General features: G+C 47.3%; 1 protein-coding gene across 1 annotated transcript in view; it reads left to right on the top strand.

The window, feature by feature from the left end:
- Positions 1–22,988, top strand: part of Tspan14 (tetraspanin 14) — a 56,561-nt gene that overhangs the window by 9,843 nt on the left and 23,730 nt on the right. Inside the window, exon 2 of the mRNA XM_041663041.1 lies at positions 17,267–17,364. Coding sequence (XP_041518975.1) covers positions 17,284–17,364 — 81 coding nt within the window. The 5' untranslated portion in view covers positions 17,267–17,283. The remainder of the gene's footprint in view (positions 1–17,266; positions 17,365–22,988) is intronic.

The following is a 22,988-nucleotide window of genomic DNA, read 5'->3' as shown; positions in this document are numbered from 1 at the left end:
TGTGGGCGCCCCCGTCTGCCTTTGTGCTCACCCTGTATCGCGTCCCTCATCCCTCCTTGAGCTCCCAGCTACAGAAAAGCCTGCTTTCCAGCAACCCAGCCAGCAACCACCCCCGCTGCCGCTGCCGAGCACAGCTCTTCTCCTTTGTTTAGCCATCTCTGAGCTCTTGAAGGCCGGCACAGAACCAGTGGAAACTTTCATGGTGCAAGTCTGCCTACTGGGCCAAAGGCTTGGTGGCTCCCTAGATGTACCTCTATCTCCCAGGGAGGCCAAGCATTCCCTTTGTTCTGTCTTCCTCTTACCAGGTCATATAGGGAATCTTAGAGCCAAGGCAGGGGTGCTCACTAGGTTTCGGCCATTGCTGTGTGTGTGTGCACATGCATGCTCATGAGAAAGGGTGGGAACTGGTCACTTGGTCCTAAGCAGAAGCACCTCCTGACAGTATGGTAAGCTTGCCTTTGAAGGCCTGTCAGAACAGCTCCTACTTATCAGTGCCTGGGTGCCAGAGAAATGGAGGAATTGTTTATTTTGGTTTTATGGTGGTGATGATTTTTCTCCGACCGAAGGGAAGCAGTCCCTGCTCTGTCACTCTCAATGTCTCCCTTTTCCCCCATTCCCAGTTTTATTGGTCATAAGGAGCATTCTCTTTGGAGGATGACTCTCACTGCAGGGTCAGGGATTTCTCCCTGGAGCTGGATCTGCCCAGCCATTTCTGACTCCTGTCTAAGCCACACCAGGAGCTGTCAGAGCTGTTACCCTTTGAAATGTAGGGTAGGTTTTTTTTGTCCAGAAAAAAACAAAACTGATTCTTTCAGAAGTCACTATCTTCAGATTGAGCCTGTCTTTCAAATTAGGGGCCACCCCCCTCTCCGCGCACAAAAAACCCTGCATGTTAGACTGTCTTCATGTCAGCAAATGTAGCATACTCAGATCAGAATGGGCTGGAGTTCACTGTTACACGTGTAAAATATGGACCCCATTTTGGAGGTATCCAAGTGATCTCTGGAAGACAGGGTCACAGTGCAGGTTGCACCGTTGTCCTGACTAGTGTTTTATCAACTTAACACGTTAGGGCATGTGGTAGAAGGAACCACAGCTGAGAAAAATGCCTCTATCAAAGTGGTCTGTAGGCAAGTCAGTCTGTCTGTGGGGCATTTTCTCGATTAGTGATTGACATGGAAGGGTCCAGCCCCCTGTGGGTGGTGCTGTCCCTGGGCTGGTGGTTCTAGGCTGTATTGGAAAGCAACCTGAGCAAACTGTGAGGGTAAGCTGGTAAGAAAGAGTAAGCCTCTGCTTCAGTTCCTGCCCCAGCTTTCCTGTGTGGTGGACAAATGCATGGAAGTGTGAGATGGAACAAACCCTTTTCTCCCCAAGTTGCTTAGGATTAAAGCACAGGAATTGGAGGCAGGGGCTTGAGTCCTGGAGGTACACTTGCTGGCCATTGGCATTTCTCTTCCTCGAATGTAGGCCTTTGACTGGATAATGGAGGGAGGGGTTGCTCAGACAAACCTGGGCAAGGTTCTAGCTGTGACCTTTTTAGTTTTGTGAGTCTTAACTCCTAAAGAGTGGGTCACTATCTTGAAGGCCCCTTGTTCTTTTAGGATCTCGTAGAAGAAAATGGCTTTAGATAGGTATGTTGAATAAAGGGTTTTTCTCTCCAGGCCATTTCTTCCCCTCTGTTCCAGGCTGATGGCCCTAAAGAGTGTCTGTGATTCTCCATTAGAGCTGCACTGCCACCCTGCCTGGTCGTGGGGACTCTTGAGAGCACAGGGCCAGTGACTCCCTGGAGAGGTCCTGAGTGGACATGGATGTGGTTCCTCCTCTCTACTGGTCTAGTCCTTCTCTTGTTGGATCCAGGGAGAAGTAATAAAGCTTTCTTTGTTTTACCTCTCCCCAAAGTGAGGTCATACCAGGAAAGTTAAATCCGAAAATGTAGGGATACACCTCATATAACCTCCCCTCCCCCCACAACTTCTTAGCTTCTTACTCTGTGTGTGTGTGTGTTTAAATTTTGTGTCTATTTTATTAAGAAGAGGCAAAATGTTCTTTCCTTGGGATCTTTTCAGGGTGGGATTGTGGCCCTTTATCTGCCTTTGACCACCCGGCCTCACTGCTTGATCCTTGTGTCCAATCAACCCTGGCTGCTCCCTGTCCCATCTGCTGTCCTGCTGTCTCCTTCCTTGAGCACAGGACAGGTACAGATTGTCACTGGACCTTCTCGTGTATCTCCCCAAATAACGGCTCCCCCACCCTGGAAGAAGTTTAAAGGCCTCACAGGAGGCAGGCTTTGCTCATTTGCTTAGAGTAGCTCTCACAGCTGTGAGAGGGCTGGGGTGCGGCTCAGTGGAAGAGGGCTTACCACTGCTCTGGAGTCTGTCCAGCTTCTCTCAGTCCACAAAAACAAAGAAAAATCCCATGATCATCAGGTGGGCTACACTAAAATACCAATTAATTCCACAATGGAAGCGTGGGGCAGATCCCTGCAAGTTCATACGCAGTGAGGCAGTGAGGACGCTGTCACCTGATGGTGACTTGCCCTCCAGGCACCTCTGTTTGACCTGCCTTTTCTGGCTGCTCAGCCTCCCTTTTGAGCAGCATCAGCATCATCTGGGAGCCTTTGAGATGCAGAGCCTTGTAGGAGAAGGTTGACCTCAGATCAGCCAATCAGAGCTGTCTTTTCAGAGATTCCCAGGCGCTGTGTGCACTTTCAAGTCTGAGAGGCGCTGACCCTGACGCCTGCCCTGTTATTTTCACACCTCGCCAGTGTTTTGTGGTTTTGCTGTCTACCCTCTGGTCTCCTGTAAAGTTGTGTACTTTTAATCTGCCAGAAACTCCGGTTTTGTGTCCTCCCCTTCTCAGGTGTGCAGTGTGTTGCAGGTGTGCTGGTTGTCTGGGGGTGCAGCTGAGATCCAGTGAGCCCCTTTAGTCTGCTGGTGAGGTCATCTGTGGGGCAGGGAGCTGAGTGGGTAATTGGAGCCTCCGTGGACCATCTGGTACCATTTACCCCACCCCATCTGTCTTCCTCAGCTTTTACCAGCTGGAGGACAGAGTCAGAATCAGGCTGTAAGTGTGGTTTGCATTTTGGGGGAAACACAAAACATTCTGGACGAAGATCCTTTGGTATATATTGGTGTTCAAGTAAATAGCTCAGGTGAGCGACTACAAATCGATATTTTCTGTTTATTTTTTAAAGGGATAGTAATAAAATAAACAAAAACTAACACATCAGAATTGGACAAAACTGATATAGATAGTCAAAGAGAAGACACAAGAAACTGAGACCCACTCCATTTGCACACTCAGGAATCCCATAGAAACACTAAACTGGAAGCCATAAAATACATGCAAAGGACTTGTAGGGTAAAGAGACAAATAAAAGAATAATAATATTTTTTTTTTAAAGGAAAAGCCCTAATACGACATTGTGAGACAAGGAACCTCCAAAAATGCCATTGAGTTTGTTTTCTGTTAGCATCTACTGCCGGGCGTGCAGCCTACCTTTAAGAGTAGGGTTTCTCCAGGGAGACTCCCTTTGGAAGAAATAAATTTTCATTTGCAAGTGGTTATACATTGGAGATCGCTTCTGGATTAGGGAGCTAGCTAGGCACATGGCCACATCTTGCTTTACCTCCATTGATGCAGACCTGCGCAGGCCCTGGGAACGCTGTCTCAGTCTCTGAGGGGTCACGTGTGGACTAGTCACATGATTTAGAGGGCTTTCTTTCCTTGGTGTCCTCCATCCCCTCTGGCTTTTACACTCTTTCTGTCTCTTCTTCTTTGGGGTTTCTTGAGGCGAGGGATTTGATGGAGACCTCCTGTTTAATACTGAGTGTTTCAAGGTCCTTTTACTCTCTGCATAAATATGTGACTGTGGGTGTCTGTGTTTGTCCACATCTGCTGCAGGAGAGTGGCTGAGCAGGGCACTGACCTGCTTCCTTGGCTGAAGTTGTTTTCCAAGCTCTGGACCACTTGCTAGCTTCTGGTTCTGGTCTCGGACTTTGGGGAAAGATTTCATATTTATCCCACCTGCCCCCCTGCTGCCTGCCGCCTCCCACCCCTTCTGCTAACCCTGCTCACAGTTTCCCACCCGTGAGTCCCAGTTTTTCAAGGAGCTCTTCTTTATTCCTCTTTTCATTTGATAGTCTAGAGTACTTATCTTTATTTAGTTTTCCCCAGCAAGATTCACTTCTCCGAGCTTCTGCAAGGCTTTGTTACTTGTTTTGTCAGTAGTCTTGTTCGTTGCTTCCCTAAGTAGCTTTGCTTTGCTTGAGGAAGGCCCAGAGTGACTCAACTCAACTCTCTCAGAAAGCAGGGAAAGGTTGGAGGAGTTCTCTAGAATACTGTATTGGAGAGAGGATAGTGGGGTTATGTCTCAAAACATAGTATACTGTACATACCATGCGGTTTTGGATGCACCAAGGTTTAAGCATCTCAGAACCATAATCGTTCAGCCTTTTAGGCAAGAAGAAAATGGAGACAAGGAGTAAATATATGTCATTCAGAATTCTCTCATGTAGTTTCCTTGTGTTAGAGAAGCAGGGTGGGGTTGGGGGGTGGGAGCAGCCCAGACAAAAGAGAACATTTCATATCCCCATTAGGCATGCAGGTCGAGTTCTGGCAGCTCTACAGAGCTCTGGACTGACCTACAGAGCTCTGGACTGACCGGCAGAGACCTCGTTATTGGAGCAAAGTCCTCTTTGCCAGAGTTGGCTCTTTCTTCATCGGGAGTAACTGTAGAGTTCAGGAGTGGCTCTCACCCTAGTGTTGGTCTTTCCAAGGTGGTCGTGTGGCTCTGTCTTGGTACTGTCCACAGTGCCCAGCCTATAGCTGGGGGTTCACAGGGAGCTCTGCTGATAAAATGCATTGGAGGGTGCGTCTGGATCGATGGTTTGCTACTAGCTTAGTTGCTGCATGTCCACATGTATGTATGAGTCAGTACTGTTGCTCTCATGCCTGTGTGCCTGTAGAACTTGTGTCCTCACCCACCTGACACCTAAACCAGCTACTCTGGGGAACACTTTCTGGTCCGCGTTCTGCCTTCCTGTGCTGGCTTGCTGTCTTCAGGAGCTGGAATCTGAGTCCCCGTGTCATGCCCAGCTCTGCATTGGAGTTATTTGCACTGTGCCCTGATGAGGCAGAAGCAAGCCATGAAGTGTCCTCTCCCACAACAAAGGGGTCACTTGCTGAGCTAGCCTGTGCAACAGGGAGATACCAAGCAGGCTGTCTTCAGCCCTGCTGGTCTGGAAACCATTGGTGGTATGGCCCACTGGAGAATATCTGAATTGGCACAGGGCCTAGTCTATGTCTCCAGAGTTCTGGGGATACAACTAGCCTTCTAAGTTGTTATTGGCTGCCCCCAAGTGCTGTGAGTTGGCCCAGATTCTCCACATTGTGTGTAACTGACCAGAGTAGATATTCTGTCAGGCCTTAACATTTTTAGATTATGAGGTGTACAGCACTGTGACAGTGTCAACCCCGCGTCATGTGGGTGGATGGTTTTGCCTTTGATGGCAGAGGGGAAAATGCTATGGGAAATGAACTACAGGATTGCTCTGTATATAGCTCTGGCTGGCCTGGAACTTGCTCTGTAAACCAGGCTGGCCTCAGACTCCCAGAGGTCCACCAGCCTCTGCCTCTCAAGTGCTGGGATGAAAGGGGTGGCCACTATTGACCGGCTGGGAAGTGAACCTGTAACCCAGGGAGGTAGACCATGGCTGTTGTGGGCGTCTGGGCCTGCCGCACCTGGGCCTGCAGATGCTGCACCAAAGCTTTGATTGCAGTTGTATGAGCTGTGGCATGAATCATTCTGAAAACCTCTGCTTGGCCTGCAGACTCGTTGCCTTAATGTTTTGTCTGCTGCTGCTTCCCCTCCCCCCTCCCCACCTCCCTCTTCCTCCTTTTTTAAGAGAAAAAGATACAGACTGTGTTTTGACTTGAGGCCCCTTATTTTTCGGAACCACTTGTAATTTGTGTTCGGTTGATGTTTCTGCACAATTAGAGTCAGGTCATGCACCTTCCTCAGGAACACTTCCTACAGAAGCAGTGTGGCCCGGGCGCCTCTGCTGGGGACCCACACGAGGTGCCAGGTGCGTTTGACTCAGTTTGACTCATTGCTGGTGCTGTGAGCAGCAGTGTGCTGTCAGCTGGTTTCTCCACATCTAAGTTACTAGGCTGCCCTATGTAATTAGTCAGTGCCCTTGGGGAGGTGCTTGGAGACCTACATTTGAAAATGTAGGAATCCTGACAGGATGGGTTATTCCAGTCACGGTTCCTGAATGGCGATAATCTAACTTCACAATGCCCTCCATTTTTCCTTTGGCATTTTCCTGTAAGGAGCTCTTTTCTCTTTTGTTTATCTTTTTTTTTCTTTTTTTAATAAGTGGCTTTCCAGATCTATCCTAGTCTTTATTGAAGGAACCTCTGGAAACATCTGGACTAATCTGCATGTTGTGTGTGTGGATTCAGCTGAACCAAGCTCAACATTTTCTTTCCAGTGGGCACCCCATGGAGCCAGCTAACTGCAGAGAAAAGTGACCCACTCTGCTTGCCACCATGCAGGGTTTCTGGGTCAGAGCTTTTTTGAACAAAGGCTCCTGTAGCTTTAAAAAAATCATAAAAAGAATAAATCTAAAAATCACTCAATTAGGTGACCTCCATTTCACACCCCGTAGTGCCCCTTCCCTGACGCATACACACCCTCCTTTAGCACCTCTCCCTATGCAGCAACCGCTGGCACCAAAGCAGACAAAAGCTGACTCTCTGAGTTAACCAGGAGGCCTGTTGATGTTCCAGACACTCAGCCGGTTTGGGGTTGTGAGTTGTTGGTAGAAACTCTGTGTTTAATTTGTTATTTTCAGTGGTTTAACAGGAAGCCAGGCACACAGAACACTATGCCCACTGGAAAGCCTGGCGGGGTTCAGAACTGGCTGGCTAGATTTTCAGGCTATGGTGGCGAGGTCCCACAGACTTGGGACCTTTATCTCCTCCTGCACAACCATCCTTTAGGGTAGTTCTTATAATAAAGGAAGCGGCTTCCTCTAAAGCTTTATAGTATCTTCCCAGGGTATCCTGCTTTTTGATCCTAGTTAGTGGCTGTAGGCCGTGGGTATGGGGTGTTAGATAGCTAGGGACTGGGTCACCAGAGGCCATAGACATGTCTGACTCTCGGGTCTGACTCGTGAGTCAGAGAACTAAGCCCCTTCTTTTGCTTATAGGGTGGCAGTGCCTTGGGCTAAGGCCTAAAATGGTTGCTTTGTGAGATTCCTGTGGGCAGTGAGCAGCTCTTTGGGCATGTTATCACATGCTTCTCTTCTAGAACTCTTGCCCCTTCTGTACCCACTCGCATTTACCTCTCCCTAGCCTGCTCTCCGGGTCCTCCCTGTGAGTTTGTGAATGAATGTTCCTACCACCCTGTTAGCTCTAAAGCCTCTTAGTGGGAACATCCAGGGCCCGAGAGTGCTGGGCCTCCTTTGGGAAGGGCCTGGCATCAGTGCGTAGGAGCCTTGGAAGCCTTGTGAAAAGGTAGATTCTTGGTTAATGACGTGCTCTGGAGAATGAGAGGGAGGAGAGATGTCAGGGATCACTAACTGTGTGTGAAGGGGGTGGGCAGTTGCAGTCTGTGAGTGGGTAGTGAAGGCACTGAGATAGGTTGGGGGTTCAGAACAAACAGGGCGAGTGGGAGAGGAGCGGATGCCCACGGCTGCTGGCTGCTGCAGGAGACCTTCAGGACTTAGTGTGGAGGAGGAAGAGCTAAACTGCAGTCCCCTGGAGGAAAGGAGAGGAACAGGAACAGCTATCTCAGAGCCTGGGTGTGTACTGACTTAGGGACCGAAGTGAGGTGGACCTTGGCCTACTTTTTTGCCTGAGGCTTAGGAATCAGGCTTGAAGGACAAGACAGGAATAGAGAGAGGCCCTGAAGTTTGGAGCTACCTTACAGGAGGGTGGTGAACACACAGCACAGCTTGCCCTAAACTGGCGAGGCAGCTGCTGCTCTATGGTTAGTCAGGTTCTGCAAGGTAGGGCAAGAACACTTGTAGCCACGCCTTCCCAACACTGTTTCCCTTTGTTTACTGTCCTCTGGCTTCCTTTTCTCTTGGCCACATCTTCCTGCCTGTCTGTCTCTCTTACTCTCCTCTGTCGTGATTTGTCACGTGCAGCAGAGAGAGCTGTTGCTATCAGGGCCTCTCATCTTTAGTCTTACTAAAGTACTGATTGAGTTGAGGGGGACTGAGATCTGCATTTCTGGCAAAGTTGAGTTCCTGGTGCTGTTATCTGATCCATGGTGTCAGTGCCTGGTGTTAAACTGCACACGGTCCAAAGGTGGCAAGTAAGAATGAGGAGAGAGTTGACAGCTGCTGAGAATGGAGGCCCTAGGAATGCCTGAAGGAGGCTGACCTCCCTTGTCTGTTGGGTGAGCGAGGACTTGACTCCTTTGGGTGTGGCACCACCAAACACCAAACCGCGTGCTTTAGACAGCTAACTCTGAGTCCCAGAGGTTAAGAACTGCCAGCAGATCTGGAATGAGAGGAGGAGACAGTGAACTTTACCCCAGATTTTTGCTTTAACGATCTGTAGCAAAATCTTCTCCTTGCTGCTTTGGGACAGAGATCCCTGTCTCCTTGTTGACTGTCAGCTGGGGCTGTGCACATGCGTAACTCCTACCTTCTCTGGTCACACGTGCCTCCCTCAACCAGCAAGAGTAAAACAGAACCGTTTATGCTTGGTGCCTGTGCATTCTGCTTTTGCCTTCGGCCGGGAAAGAGCTTTGCTTTTTAGGGCTTATGTAATTACAGACCGTCCTGCATACCCACAGGTTCTGAATCTATGGATTCAACCAACCGCAGAATAAAAATACTCAAGGAAAAGGGTATATCTGTCTGCACAGATATCTTGCCTGAACATCATTCCTTCAACAATATAGCAAGCAACAATTTACTTAGTATTTATAGTGCATTAGATGATTTAAATTTTGAGAAGATATACATAAGCTGCACGGTGAAGAATACCTCTTTAAAACCACATACTTCCTGTGCACGTTTGTATATGTGTATGTATGTCTGTCTATTTATATCTGTCTGTCTGTGACTGTTTGAGGCAGTTCTCTCCTTCCACCGTGGGGATTCCAGAGATAGAACTCTGTCATCAGGCTTGGCGGCAGGTGCCTTTACCTGCTGAGCCATCTGGCTGGCCCTACATTCTTTTGAAGGGACCTGCCTGGGTTTTGGCTTCCATACCATCCCTACAGGTGTCCAGAGACAACTGTGTGTTGTACCCTCACATTCTTTCCGTGTTAAGACCAGTTGATTAGTAATTGTAGTTACAGAGTTTCTGTTGCTCTTCATAGTAGAGTATGATTCCTGATTTTTTTTTTTTACCTCACTAGATAAAAAGCGGCACCCAAAACTCCTTCCTCAGAGTGTAATGGGTGAACATGTGAATCGAGCAGACACATCTAACTTTACTTTCTCGTAAAATATCGTGTAAATTAAGGGGAATTTAATAAAGGAATCAGTGTGCCAGTTTGGGCATCAGTGAGTGGTAATAGGAAGAAAAATGTAAATTATGAGTAAGTAATTGAGTGATCTGGCGTAAGAATTGATGACACCGGGTTATTCTGGCAGGAGAAAGAGAAGGGCACTTGTATAGAATCCTCAGATAGTGCTTTATTTAAGAGGGAAGAGGAGGGTGGGGTGAGTCAGTAAACATGAGCACGGTGGATGTTTTATCCTAGACTCCTGTCCTCCATGATACTGCTCTGTCTCCCCCTCCCATAATAGTAGAATTTTGGAAATTATTTTACAGTAGGCAGACCTGAGCCTAGGAGACTCAGGGATTCTTGGGGGTTCATGTTGAGACCACACTGTTTCAACTCTCCAGCCGAGTTGTTCTCTAGAACACTGGTGGCTTGGTTGGGGAAACCTCACTAAATAAAAGCAAAAAGCAAACAGACCAACATTTCTAAACCCAAAAATGTTTGCAACATGGATTTAGCAAATGGCTCAGCCAGATCATCCTAGATAGAAATCTTCCTGCTAAAGGACACATTGTATTTGTTCTTAATTAAATATTACTGGACATATGGAAAGTACCTACCATGAGTGACAGCAATAAAAAAATCTTGAGAGAAACAGCTTATTTAGAAAGAACTATTTTTGAGGAAGGCTGTTCAGATGTTTCGTTTGGAGGAAGAGAAATGCAATAGTGTGAAATAAGAACAAGATTATAGCTTTAAAGGCACATTTAAAATGCAAAAAGTAATTGAAAAACAAGAGCTGAGCAAAAATATCATAGAACTATTAAGAAGCAGTAGGAGGTAACATTAAAGTGGTCTTCGGGAGCTAGAGCTCAGAGGTGGGTGGTGGGTAATAGGGCGGAAAATGTAAGGTGTCTGAAGTGTTAGCCCAGGTTCCCATGTCCACTAAAAAGAGCTGCAGAGGGCGGTGGCCTCGTGGAAGGAGACACTTTGTGGAAAAGAAATTGTCTTCGTGTTGGAAGCTCCTTTTCACGTGGAATCGCCTGCATGAGGTAGACCAGTGTCAAAGTCTCAGTATATGTGTAGACAACCCCATAAGTTTACAGAAAGAACTTGAAGAACAAAGATTTGGGATCAAATAGATTTAGGCTTAGAATATAGACAATGGAGAAAGGGCAACTTCACTTTCTGTATGAAACTGACTCCCAGCCTAGACTTCCTACTTAAAGGTAACCCTGTACCCTATCTAGAATCTCAGGATTTCTCACAACACTAAGTATAGGCAGGACCTCCTGGGGGCAGTACCCAAAGGGAATTGTGTGTTCATCTGTCCAGTACCTTGGAAAACTCTGCTCTGAGGATAGGAATAGAACATCCGATGCATAAGAACTTACTGAGAGCAGATTTCAGCAGCTCTCATTTGAATTTGAGGTTGTTGATAAATTCATAAGATGCCAAGTCAACAAAAATAATCATTCTAGAGGGAGAAAAAAAAATACCCGAAAAGGAAAACAGTCCCGGTTTGTGTGGCTCATTCTGCTAGCTCACATGCTCATCATAATACCAACTCTGAAAATGATCGCAGTCAGCTCTACAGTGTCACTATAATTAGATGGAGATAGAACAAGCGTGAGGGAGTGGCTTAGGGAAAGATGGGGTTGGTAGGGAATAGAGTTAAATCATCATCTTCCAGAGTGGGGCCTGAACAAGTAATGCTCTAAAGTAAGAGCCAGGTAGCACTAATGGAAGCATATAGAGTCATTCCAAGAGGTACTCAGATGTAAAAGATGAGAGTCAATTGTCTTAGGGTCTCTGTTGCTACCACGAAACACCACGACCCAAAAAGTAAGTTGGGGAGGAGAGGGCGTATTTGACTTACACTTCAATAGCAGTGTTCATCATTGAAGAAAGCCAGGACAGGAGCCTGGAGGCAGGAGCTGATGCAGAGGCCATGGAGGAGTGCTTCTTACTAGCTTGCTCCTGCATTTCTTCCTCAGCCTGCTCCATATAGCACCCAGGACCACCAGCTGAGTGATGAAACCACATATAGTGGGCTTGGCCCTCCCCCATCAATACTAATTAAGAAGACACTTTACAGCCGGGTCTCACTGATGCATTTTGTCAATTAAGGTTCCTCCTTTCAGATAACTCTAGTTTGGGGGCTGGAGAGATGGCTCAGCGGTTAAGAGCATTGCCTGTTCTTTCAAAGGTCCTGAGTTCAGTTCCCAGCAACCACATGGTGGCTCACAACCATCTGTAATGAGGTCTGGTGCTCTCTTCTGGCCTTCAGGCATACACACAGAAAAAATATTGTATACATAATAAATAAATAAATAAAAATTTAAATAAAACAAAAAAAACCCCAGATAACTCTAGTTTGTATGTCAAGTTGACGTAAGATTAGCTGACATAGTCAGCTAGAAGTTAATGCAATCTAAGTGGGAAAGGCCGGAACCCAGGGGCAAGGCTGGGGTCCACCATTTTTCTCAACAGGATTGTTGGGTTCTCATATTTTGTGACAGTTGATTCTTACATTGTATATAAATAAGATTAAACATTCAAAACGACAGGGAATAAGGAATGCATACCATGTGATAAGGAGCAAAATTTCAAGAAATTGTACATGCAAGTACGCACACTGCATCCATCCATCCATCCATCCATCATAGCAGTACTGGAGATTGAGCCTAGGGTCATGTATGCTAGGGACATGCTGCCCCTACATCTCTAGTCCCTGAAATGCCATCACAGTGGACCATAATCAAAGAATTGGTACATTTGTTCTCATGTCAGTGACCAAAATACCTAAGCAATTTAATTAATTTTCTGGGTTTATTTTGACTCACAGTTCAGGGAGGTGCAGTCAATCATAGCAAGGAAGGTATTATGAAACTTTCTGGTAGTAGGAGCATATACAGACAAGGAAGCTAGGTGGGATTGTAATCTTCAAATACCAATCCGTAATGACCTACTCTTACCAGCCAGGCCTGCCTCCTAAGGCCCACAACCTTCTCGACTGCTGCTGTCCTCCAGGGGCCTGCAGGAGACATTCCAGGTCAAATCATGCCAGTTGAAAAGCTATGGTCTACTGGTCTGTCAGTTCACTTTCATTCTTCTGAATTGGAAATATTTTATAGTTGAACAGGTTCTAATTTTTTAAATTAAGGGAAGTCAGTGGGGAAGATTGCTGCAGCATTAATATGATAGTCAGATCAAGGAGCCCTGCTAATGATGACTATGGGCTCCCCACTCCACTCCCCCACAGTGGCCTCCGTCAGTGTTTATAATGCCAAGATGAAAATGGCAAGTGTGATGGTGGAAACGTTGTGGAAAATCATTCATAGACCCACGCCATGCAACCCCCTCGCGTGCTCTGCTTTTCCATTTGGCCTTTCCCCACAGGCCTACAAGTTGTTCCGTAATTACAAACCACGATGTTCATGTTTCATACTTAGTGCATTTTCATACTTAGTTCATTTTCTTCTGCTGGCTTATTTCATGAGGCAATTCTTAGTCATGAGTTTATTGGATTAGGATGTGACCAGATCTAATTTCTATGACTGTTTGTTGACTTTTCTGAGGGTAACATCCATCTGCTGCCTGCAGTACGCAGACATTCTTACCTCTAGAAGTGGTGGCATTCTCTTAAATTTGAAAGTAGGAGCTAGTGCCCCTGGATAGTCTGTAGATTTTATTTTCAGTGGTAGGGATGTTCGTGTCTATAAAGTACGCTGCCCTTTTCATTCTGCACACCATCCATAGCCACTGTTGACTGTGAGCTGGAGTCATGTCACAAACATTTACCTGCTATCAGTGCTGCACCTCCAGAGAGCTTTCGTGACTTATGTTTCTTTTATTATTTTAATGGGATTTAATCATGTGGAAATTTGCCACAGACTCACACTTTCCTACACCCCACCTTCTGGATGCCTCACAAGAAAAGATGATTAAGGGGGAGATGGATCTGAACATCCTGCTCTCCAGAGTGTGTGTGCGCGCACGCTTGCAGGTGTAGTGTGTCCTTTAACTATTTAGATTGATTTTGCCTATTTAATCCCCCTCAGATTTTTAACCAGCTTGCTCACCACTGTAAGGTAATTCCACCTTTCCTGTTACCAAGAAGATGCTTTATTTTATATCTGTGAGTTCTTGGAGTTCATGGTCGAGGTCTGATCATTGTTTTGGATGCATATAGAGTAGCTTTTAAATTCTTCTCTGCTAGGTCTGCTAGTATCTGAATAATTTATTGCCTTTTAGGAAGCCAGAATTAGCCAGTCTCTGTCTGTCCATTTGTCCATCTGTGTATGTGTGTGTGTGTGTGCATGCGTGTTAAGGTAAAGAGTATTGGTGTCAACTGTACAGGGTTAGTACTTGATGTGGTATGCCCCTCTGTATGTGTGAATATGTTTTATTGCCATTGGTTAATAAAGAAGCTGATTTAGCCAATAGCCAGGCAGAATGGAGCCAGATGGGAAATCCAAGTAGAGAGACAGGGAGAAAGAAGGGGGAGTCAGGGAAATGCCAACACCCACTGGAGAAACAAGATGTGAGGTAACAAGCCACAAGCCTTGGGGCAGAATATAGAATAATAGAAATGGTTTAATTTAAGTTGTAAGAGTTAGTCAATAATAAACCTGAGCTAATAGGCCAAACAGTTTGTAATTAATAATAAGCCTCAGAGTAGTTATTTTCAAAGTGGCTATGGGACCAGGTGGGACGAGAAACCTCCAGTTACAGAGACTTGGCTAAGGTCTGCCTTCACTCTGTGTTCTGCCCATGAGGTGAGATGTCAGGGACCCTGGACACTTTGGAGTCATTTGGGGTCAGGTCTAGTTTCTAATGTCCTCACAGCCGTGAGTGTGGGAAGAGTATGGGCACCTGGCTCATGAGTGCTCGGTCCTTTTTCTGCCCCTGAAGTTTTGAGTTGCTGATTCTTTGCTTTGCTGAAGACCATTGTGCCCTGTTGTAGAGGACAAGTTTAGACCAGGCTGAAAAAGAAGTGTTCCTGTCGTTCTACATTGTAAGCTGTAAAATACATCTTTGGGTTTCTGGCCAGCAGGAGACAACAGGACCCCAAAGGAGAGCCCAAGGCCACCACCATTTTTCCCTTCCTGAGACTCATGGCAGAAAGCTGGAAAGTAGGGTTTTTTATTGCCGTTGAAATGGTTTCCCTTTCTGTGAGTTGGGGATGGGGAAATCAGTACCATCAGGAGGCCACTCCACCCCAGGGTCTGAGTTGTCATTTCAAAGGAAGTGAAATGATGCTCATGCATGTTCTTGGTTTGTAAGTAGCAGGCGGGGCATGCTGTATGGGTGTGATACCTTGTGCCCTGGACAGTTAGGGAGTGTGTGGCCCCTGCAGGCCAGACTTGCTCCTAGTGAGGTGCCAAGTGTTGGGAAGTCACTGCACTTGGCGGTGGGGGGGGGGGGGGGTTAATTAGGTCTTGACTTGCAGTTCTTTGATGAGGGTTTGGACCCCAGCTTCTGGTTTGTGCAGACAGAGTTGCTTCCTGTTTGGTCGTGGGGCTTGTGGGGTGAAGACATCACCCTGTATAGGGAGAACGTACTGCACTCAGAATACTATTTCCCCATGGGGTGGTTTTCTGTGTGGGTCTGTGTTATCCATGATGAACTGGCTAGAACTGAAAGAGACCTGGGATTTGTATTATGATGGTCATCATGGGATAATCATGGAGACCTGGAGCTGGGACACACGGTGGTCAATATTGCCAGGCCAAGCAGACAGTGTTTCTGGTGAGAAGATGGAGGGGGCTTAGCGTTCTTATCCTCACTGGGCCATGGTGGCCAAGGAGTGCCATCTAGGAGTTGTGAACATCTGGATGCTTGTGTGGCCTGTTTCCCCCGGCTTCTCCATGAGCCCTGGAAGAAGGGGTGCCTTTGGTGCGCTGAGGACAGGACAGTCTTGTCTCTAAGGGATGGAGTTCCTAGCACTTGGGACATTTTGCTGTCTGAACAGCACATTTCAGTAGCTAAGTGGGTTAGAGTTAATGAACTCTAGGCTGAATTTTTAACTCCTACAGAGGACCATCCAGTTGTCTCTAATGATCTTTCCTTCCGTACAAATGTCCTCAAGTGAAACAGACAACGCTTGTGTTGAAGAACGTCCTCTCTGGTTAGGGGTCTGCAGCACCTGTTACAGCCAGCCAAGCTGCTGCACCCACACAGCCGGGCTCTTCTGTCTTCCCAGGCTCCCACAGAGACTCCCTCTGGTGTGTAATAGCTGCTCCACCAGGCGTGCATCTGGCCTCATGGCCTAGTCACCCAAAAAGCTTAATACACATTCAGAGCCCAACCAAATCTACACAGATGGTGAGGGGGCTGGAGCCTGTAAAATGTGAGGTGGACTCCGATGATGTCAGGTGAAGCCCTCCCTCATGGTAGCACCAGGGACTGGTCATATATTACCTGTTTCAGTTGAGGTCCCCGAGGCCTCCATGAGGCAGGAACTTGATTGGTCAGGCCATGCTGTGACGATTGGTGCCTGTGCCTTTTTCTGAACTCTTTCTTTTCTGAAGGAGTTTGAGCTTCCCCGTGTTGTTGCTTGTGTGGTTCTGTGGCGCGTGTGTCTGCAGCACTCGGCAGAGTGTGTCCCCACTCATCCTTAGCGGGCGGTGTCACAGAAGTGTCCTGGTAGCGGGGTGATGATGGGGTAGATGTCAGGCTGCTGTGTGCCTGTCTGCATGTACATGTGGGGTGGTGTTGTGTGTGCGGAGATGGTGGTACCCCCTTACAGTCTGGTGCCTCAGATCCTGCCCCCCGCTTTCAACTTTCCTGTCCCACCGTTCATCCATGCTTTCTTCTGGAGGTGGTGGATAAATGGAAGTAACACTGGCGGCCTGGCTTTGTGAGTGTTTTGAGCAGACAGATAAGAATCAACATACATTGTTCACAGCTCCAAGAGTGCTCCTACAGGGACAGTATAGTCCGGATTGTTTGCCTTTGGCCAGGAGGGCAAAGCTATGGTCATGGAGGATAGCGTAGGCGGTAGGAAGGAGGATGGAGTGATGGTGAATGCTGGCTTCTGTGGGCCTCAGTGGCCTCTACCCAGACTGGGCCTTCTCACTTCTCCACACACTGAGAATGGGAACTTGTCTCAGACAGCAGACAAATGAACATGGTTGGATCCTGCACAAGCCTGCCCATCTTTCAGCTTTCTTCCCACTGTGCCTCCTGTGATCCAAGTCTTCATTTCCTCCTTGGCTATGGTGGATAAAATAATATGGACAGTGTAAGCTGCTTTCTGTGGTACAGATTCCGGGCTCCGTCCTTACCCTCCTATCTATGGATTTATTTTTATAGGTGAGGTCACACTGTGTAGCCTAAGTTGGCCTGATACTCACAGCAGCCCTCATGTCTCAGTCTCCCAAAGGCTGGGAGTACAGTGCGAGCCACTGTGTTTATCCCCTTGTCTTGGGATGGTCACATGACCTTTCTGAACTCCACTGTCCTTGGTGTGGAGTGGAATAATCAATGCATGGCTGAGAAGATGATGCAGTAAATGGTTGAGAAGTTTCCAGAGTTTCTGATACTTTGAAGACACTTCAAAGTTCTCATCCTTTTTTTTTCTTCAGATTTTTCCATTTGTTTTTGTTTTTAAATGGAATCTGACTTAACCTGGTTGTTGTCTAGCCTCTAATTGGCATTTGTGTTTAGATGACCAAGTGGACATGAGAGAGCAGTGGAGGTTTCTGGAAGTTGAATGGGAGCTGTGGCCTTTGCGCTTGGGGAGCAGGTGTAAAGCTGATTGTGCCTCATCAGTCGCTGTCCCCGCAGGTCCCGCCTCTCAGAAGATGCACTATTATAGATACTCGAATGCCGAGGTCAGCTGCTGGTACAAGTACCTGCTCTTCAGCTACAACATCGTCTTCTGGGTAAGTCCTGGGGCACCGCCATGGTCTCTTGGTTGGAACCTTCATCACCGAGTCCTGATTCTCCCTGTACTTCTGATGACCAGACTCCAGGGAGGCCTTGGGAAGATGTGGGCAGGTTCCATGGTCCCTGTCTTCTTAGAACCAGCCAGGAGTAATGTCATGGGTGCACCAAGGTGACTAAAAGTCAGACTAAGGGCTCCAACCACCACCACCACCACCCACCCTACCCCCTGCCCTGGGTCTGGAGGATTCAGGAAGCCTTTGGACACAGTCTTGGAGTGACGATGCTATCTTCCTAACCCAACAATGCCTTGGCAAGACACGAACAGCCAAGTACTTTGTGGGCCAGGCTCTCTGTTGTATCCTGGGAGGGGATAGTTGAGGAGGGACAAAAAGTGATTTCCTAAGAGTGGTATAAGAGCATCGGAGGGTAGGCAGGACAGCTCCTTGCTGTTGTGTATGTGTTTGGCAGAGTACGCTGAGCCAAGGGTGCAGAAAGTAACCTCAGGGACCGAGACCCGAGTATTAATGAAGAGGCAGCCCAGTCGGTTTGAAGAGGAAAGACCCAGTCAGAATAGTAGTTGCAAAGGCTGTCTGGCTGCCTGTGTGGAGGAAGAGGTGAGCTGAGCAAAAGACAGCAGGTAGCCGTGAGGCTGGAGTAAGGTGACACAGGCCAGGACAGGCCATAGGAAGCTCAGGCTGCATTGGTCTCAAGGGTGTTGAGTTGTTATTTACCTCTTTCTTCTTTTGCAGTGCTGGGATTTGAGCCCAGGGCCAAGTGCACGTTAAGCAAGCACTCTACCACTAAGCTACACCCCAGCCCCCTTTAGTTTTTATTTTCAGATAATCTTAATTGTTGTCCTGGCTAATTTAATGTTTGATACAAGCTTGAATCATTTGGGAAGAGCAACTGTCAGTTGAGCAAAGTGCCTCCATCAGATTTGCCTGTAGGTGGCAAATCTGTCGTGGTTTGGCCCAGTCCATTATAGGTGGTGCCACCTTTGGCTGGTGGTCCTGGGTGCTGTAAGAAAGTAAGCGGGAAAAGCCACGAGAAGCGAGGCTCCAGTAGGCAGCATTTCTCTATAGCTCTCGCTTCAGTTCCGTCTCCAGGTTCCCGACTGTTTGAGTTTCTGCCCAGACTTCCCTCAGTGACAGACTGCAATCTTCAAGGTAAAAGAAATCTTTTTCTCCCCAAGTCACATTTGATCATGGTGTTTCATTACAGCAATAGAGACCCTGTTTAAGACAGTTGCCAAGGGTGACTTTGAACTTATGATCCCCTTGCCTCAGCGTTCTGATTAGCTAGGATTATGATCATATGCTACCATCCCTGGCTTTCTGTTTCTTTAACTCTTAGAAGGTTTTGTTTGTGTTGGGTGGTGTGACCCGGCTTCAGAGTGGCTACAGAGGGAGGGAGAAGGCCATTTGAGCCATGTTCTGAGGTGGAACTTCGGCGAGGTATGTGTGGAGAGCTTGAGGTGTTCCCTGACTGGCCAGTGACGTTCTGGAGATGCACCCTCTAATTCCTGCCTTTTCAACTTCGACCTTATGATGTCATGTCCTGGCGATTTATCTGTGTACTTAGGATTTTTTGTCCCAGAGAAATAGTGTGGACTGCAGTAGTATGGCCGTCCAACTCAGACTTTCCTGTGCTCAGACAGTCTTCCACCAACAACTTCAGCTTGGTTCCCGATGTAGGGCGGTACTGGATATCAGTGTGTGTGCTTGCTTCCTTCCGCTCTGACAAAATACCAGGTGTGGCGAACTTAAAAAGAGACACGTTGATTTGGGGCACACATTTTAAGAGGTTCCATGATCGCCTGGACTGATGATTTTAGTCTCTGGTTGTGGTGTCAGATGGCAGTGATGTAGAGTGTGTGGCACCAAATTGCTCTCCTCATGGCCAGGAAGCAAAAGAGGCGAGGAGTTGACGAGCTAGACAGTTACGCGCGCTACAGTTACTAGGCACAGAGGCCTGCACTCCATTCTTCCCGGGTATTGCAGGGTTTCTTAGACTGCATTTCGCTCTCTGTATGGAGGGCCTGTGCTCCCTCTTTTCCCAAACAAGTGCCCTGGCCTTGCCTGCTTGGCTTTTGACTTGACCTTTGACTCATCCCAATTGCTGCAGGTGGCACAATACCCTCATTGTCAAGGCCCAGTCCCTGGTCGCCTCTGTCCTTCAGATCTTTGTAACAGATCCAGGGAACACTGCACCAGCAGCAGCAGACACCAACAGTGGAGTTCAGTGAGTCCAGAACTGTGGCAAGCCTGCTGGGTTGAAGTATGTAGTAGTATTTTAAGGATTTGTGCAGACTTGGCAGTTAGTGTCTGTGGTCGAGAGTTAATCATTTTTGTTAGCGTGCACTGGGGCAGAAGAGTAGGGAACAAACAGGAATAGTGAGAAAATGTCCTCATGGATGGGAGTGGAAGCGGGAGGCTGGGCCCCTTGGTGTTGGCCACCGTCCCCTGTGTTCCTGGCAGGGATTCACTTACCCTGGGCAGGATGCAGCAACATAGAGGGAGGCCCAAGTACTGAAACTCACAGAGACCTGGGAAGCTCCCAGTTCAGTGAGGAAATTAAGCCAGCCTACTGTGGACACCTGGACACAGTCTGGCCTCCCTCCTAAACCTAGTGACCTTGAAAAGCCTGGTGTTATCATTGAGAGTTGATCTCAGCTGCCTGTTGTGTCTCCCTTACGAGGTTTCAGAAAAAGTAGAAAATGGCATGCTAAGTCCACATGGCTTCTGAGTTTTCTTTTTTAGATGGAGAAAGTAGAGAAATGTAACAAGCTTGGTGCTTCCATCATCCAGCTTCAGAAATGAACTTCTTACAGCTGGTTTTGTTTCGTCTTCATCCCCACCCTCTCTTGGATTTCTTTGAATCAAAACCTGGATCATTTTCCACATGGAGCATTTATTTGTGTTCGCTTTGTTGTGGTGGGGAAGATTGCTCAGTAGGCCAGCTTGAGTGTGCAGATGGCAGGCTGATGTTTCTATGACCAGGTTGAGGTATGGGACAGAGTAGCTGTACTGAGCCATCGGGATAGATGGCAGGCTGATGTTTCTGTGACCAGGTTGAGGTCATAGGACAGAGTAGCTGTACTGAGCCGTCGGGATAGATGGCAGGCTGATGTTTCTGTGACCAGTTTGAGGTCATAGGACAGAGTAGCTGTACTGAGCCGTCGGGATAGATGGCAGGCTGATGTTTCTGTGACCAGGTTGAGGTCATAGGACAGAGTAGCTGTACTGAGCCGTCGGGATAGATCTTTGTAGCACTCCAGTGATTTTTGTCAGTTTGCTTTTTTCTGACTGGGGTTCCCAGAGCCCATCCTCCACTTGGTAAGAAGTGGATGCTGCTCTCTGCAAGCAGAGAATTGGGCTTCATGAAGTTCTTTACACAGGGTGATGCAGAAAGTAGCTTTTAGCCAGCCTACGACTTTGGTTGAGAACGCTAGTACTGTTTTATCCCTTCCCCCGCTCCCCACACACAAACTTTTCTACTTGTGCTAGGCCTGTTTCTAGTTTAGAGTCTCAGTTCAACCCAGGGAAACACAAATCAAAACCACAGTATGATACTACCTCACACTCACTAAGGTGTGATGTGTTTCCTTTTCTTTTCCTTCCTTTTCTTTTTTTTTTTTAAGCAGAAAATAAATGTTGATGTGGATGTGCAGAAATCTGTGACCTTGTACATTGTTGTCATGGAAACACGTTATGATCCATGATTGCAGTCTGATGTTACTTCAGGTTAACAATGAAATCACCATGTGCTCCAGCAACCCCACTTCTGGATATATACTCAGGAGAACTGAAATCAGAATGTCAGATGTCTGTTCTCCAGTGTGCACAACCTTAATCACCGTAGCCAAAAGGTAGAAACAACCTGTGATCATCCATGGATAAGGATATGTGCCATATACATGTCAGGAGAGCCTTGGTCACTCTAGGACACATGCTGCAGTGTGGATGAACCTTTCGAACATTATATTAAGTAAAATAACCCAGATACAAAAATAACAGTCGGATTCCACTTCAGGGTAGATACTGACTGGATGGCCCCACTCAGTAACTAGAGTAGTCAACAGGCAGACACAAAGAGTGGAATTTGGTTGCCAGGTGATGAGCAAATGGGAGGGTCGTAGTCCATCTGTGCCGCTCGTTCAGATCACCTCCAGCTGGGTCACCTCTAACCAGTAGAAGTTGATTTGGCACATGGTTCTAGAGCAACAGCTCTCAACTTACATGGGTTGTGATCTCTGGGGGCTCAACAGCCCTTTGACAGGGGTTGCCAAAGACCTTTGGAGAACACGATTTATAACAGTAGAAAATTACAGGTATCAACAAATAGCAGTGAAAATAAGTTTATAGTTGGGGATCACCATTACGTGAGGAGTTGTATTAAAGGGTAGCAGTGTTTTTAGGAGGGTTGAGAACTACTGTTCTGGAGGCAGAGAAGGGCAAGATTGGGGAAGCCATAGCCTGGTAGAAGTGTCACATGGGTGGAAGAATGAAAGAGCGCAAAGGGAGGCCAAATGCAGCCACCCCCTCACTCCCCTGCAGTGCTGGGCATGCGCTTTGCTACTGTGCTCTATCTGCATCCTTCAAACTCAGTTTTATACTAGGCCCACTCCAGCAGTAATGAATTAATCCATTCATCCTCACGACCTACTGCCCTCTGGAAAGCCCCACTTCTCAACACCCACTTCTCAACACCGTTGCAATGGGGACAAAGTCTCTCGCACATGAATCGGAGAACGCAATCAACCCATAGCAAGGAATTATTGTTTAAGGGGTGCGGTTTCACCTTTCTAATATAAAAAGAGCTCCCTGGATGGGTGGTGATAATGACTGGCCCTGTTGTGATGTACTTTATCTCACTGAGCTGTACACTTGAACATGGTTAAAATAAATTTTATGTCATGTGTGTTTCATAGAAATATAAGAAGAAATGTTTCATTTTAGCAGACAGAGGAAGAGAAACTGGGGAAGCAAGGCAGGAGGAGCTGTGGACTGCCCTGTCTATGTTCATACACAGCTCAGTTTTGTAAAGAAGGCACCCTGTCCTGAATTTGCTTCTTGAATGTTCTCGAGGAGTATGATCCACAAGTCAAGGTAGCTTGCTCCCATAAGCATTGACTGTAATCTCCCCAAATTCAGATAAAGCACTTGCCTGATATGTTTCAGAGGCAGATTAAAAATGGAGAGCCTATCCCTTCTGAGTGCAGGCATCAGGCCTGTGCTACACCACTAGGAGAACCTTCTGCATGTTTTTACTTTCAAAAAAAGCTGGAAAAAAGCCAACACCCTGCCATTGACAACCTCAGTGAGTTTAAGTCCTAGCTTTCTAGCTTGTCAATTTTGTGAGTTTGTATCTGGTTGTAAATGGGCAACCTTGCTTCTGAGTGAGACAGTGGGGCAGGAACCTCGAACATCTCAGCCCACTCCTTCCCAGTAACTGATACCTCCTATGGGTAGGGTGAACATAATGTATAATCTGAGTCAAGAGTCTCAACAAGGGAGAAGTTACTGAGAGTTTTACCAGATGAGCCCCAGTCTACTCTGGCACACCAGGACTGGCAGCTGCCCTACTCCAGAGAGTGAGCAAGAAGACTGGGGGAGCAGTC

This window comes from Microtus oregoni, unplaced genomic scaffold, assembly GCF_018167655.1.
Source record: "Microtus oregoni isolate MIOR12 unplaced genomic scaffold, Mior012 000013F_ref0000133, whole genome shotgun sequence".
NCBI lineage: Eukaryota > Metazoa > Chordata > Mammalia > Rodentia > Cricetidae > Microtus > Microtus oregoni.
The sequence above is the reverse complement of the archived record's forward strand: the minus strand, read 5'-3'. Positions and strand labels throughout refer to the sequence as shown.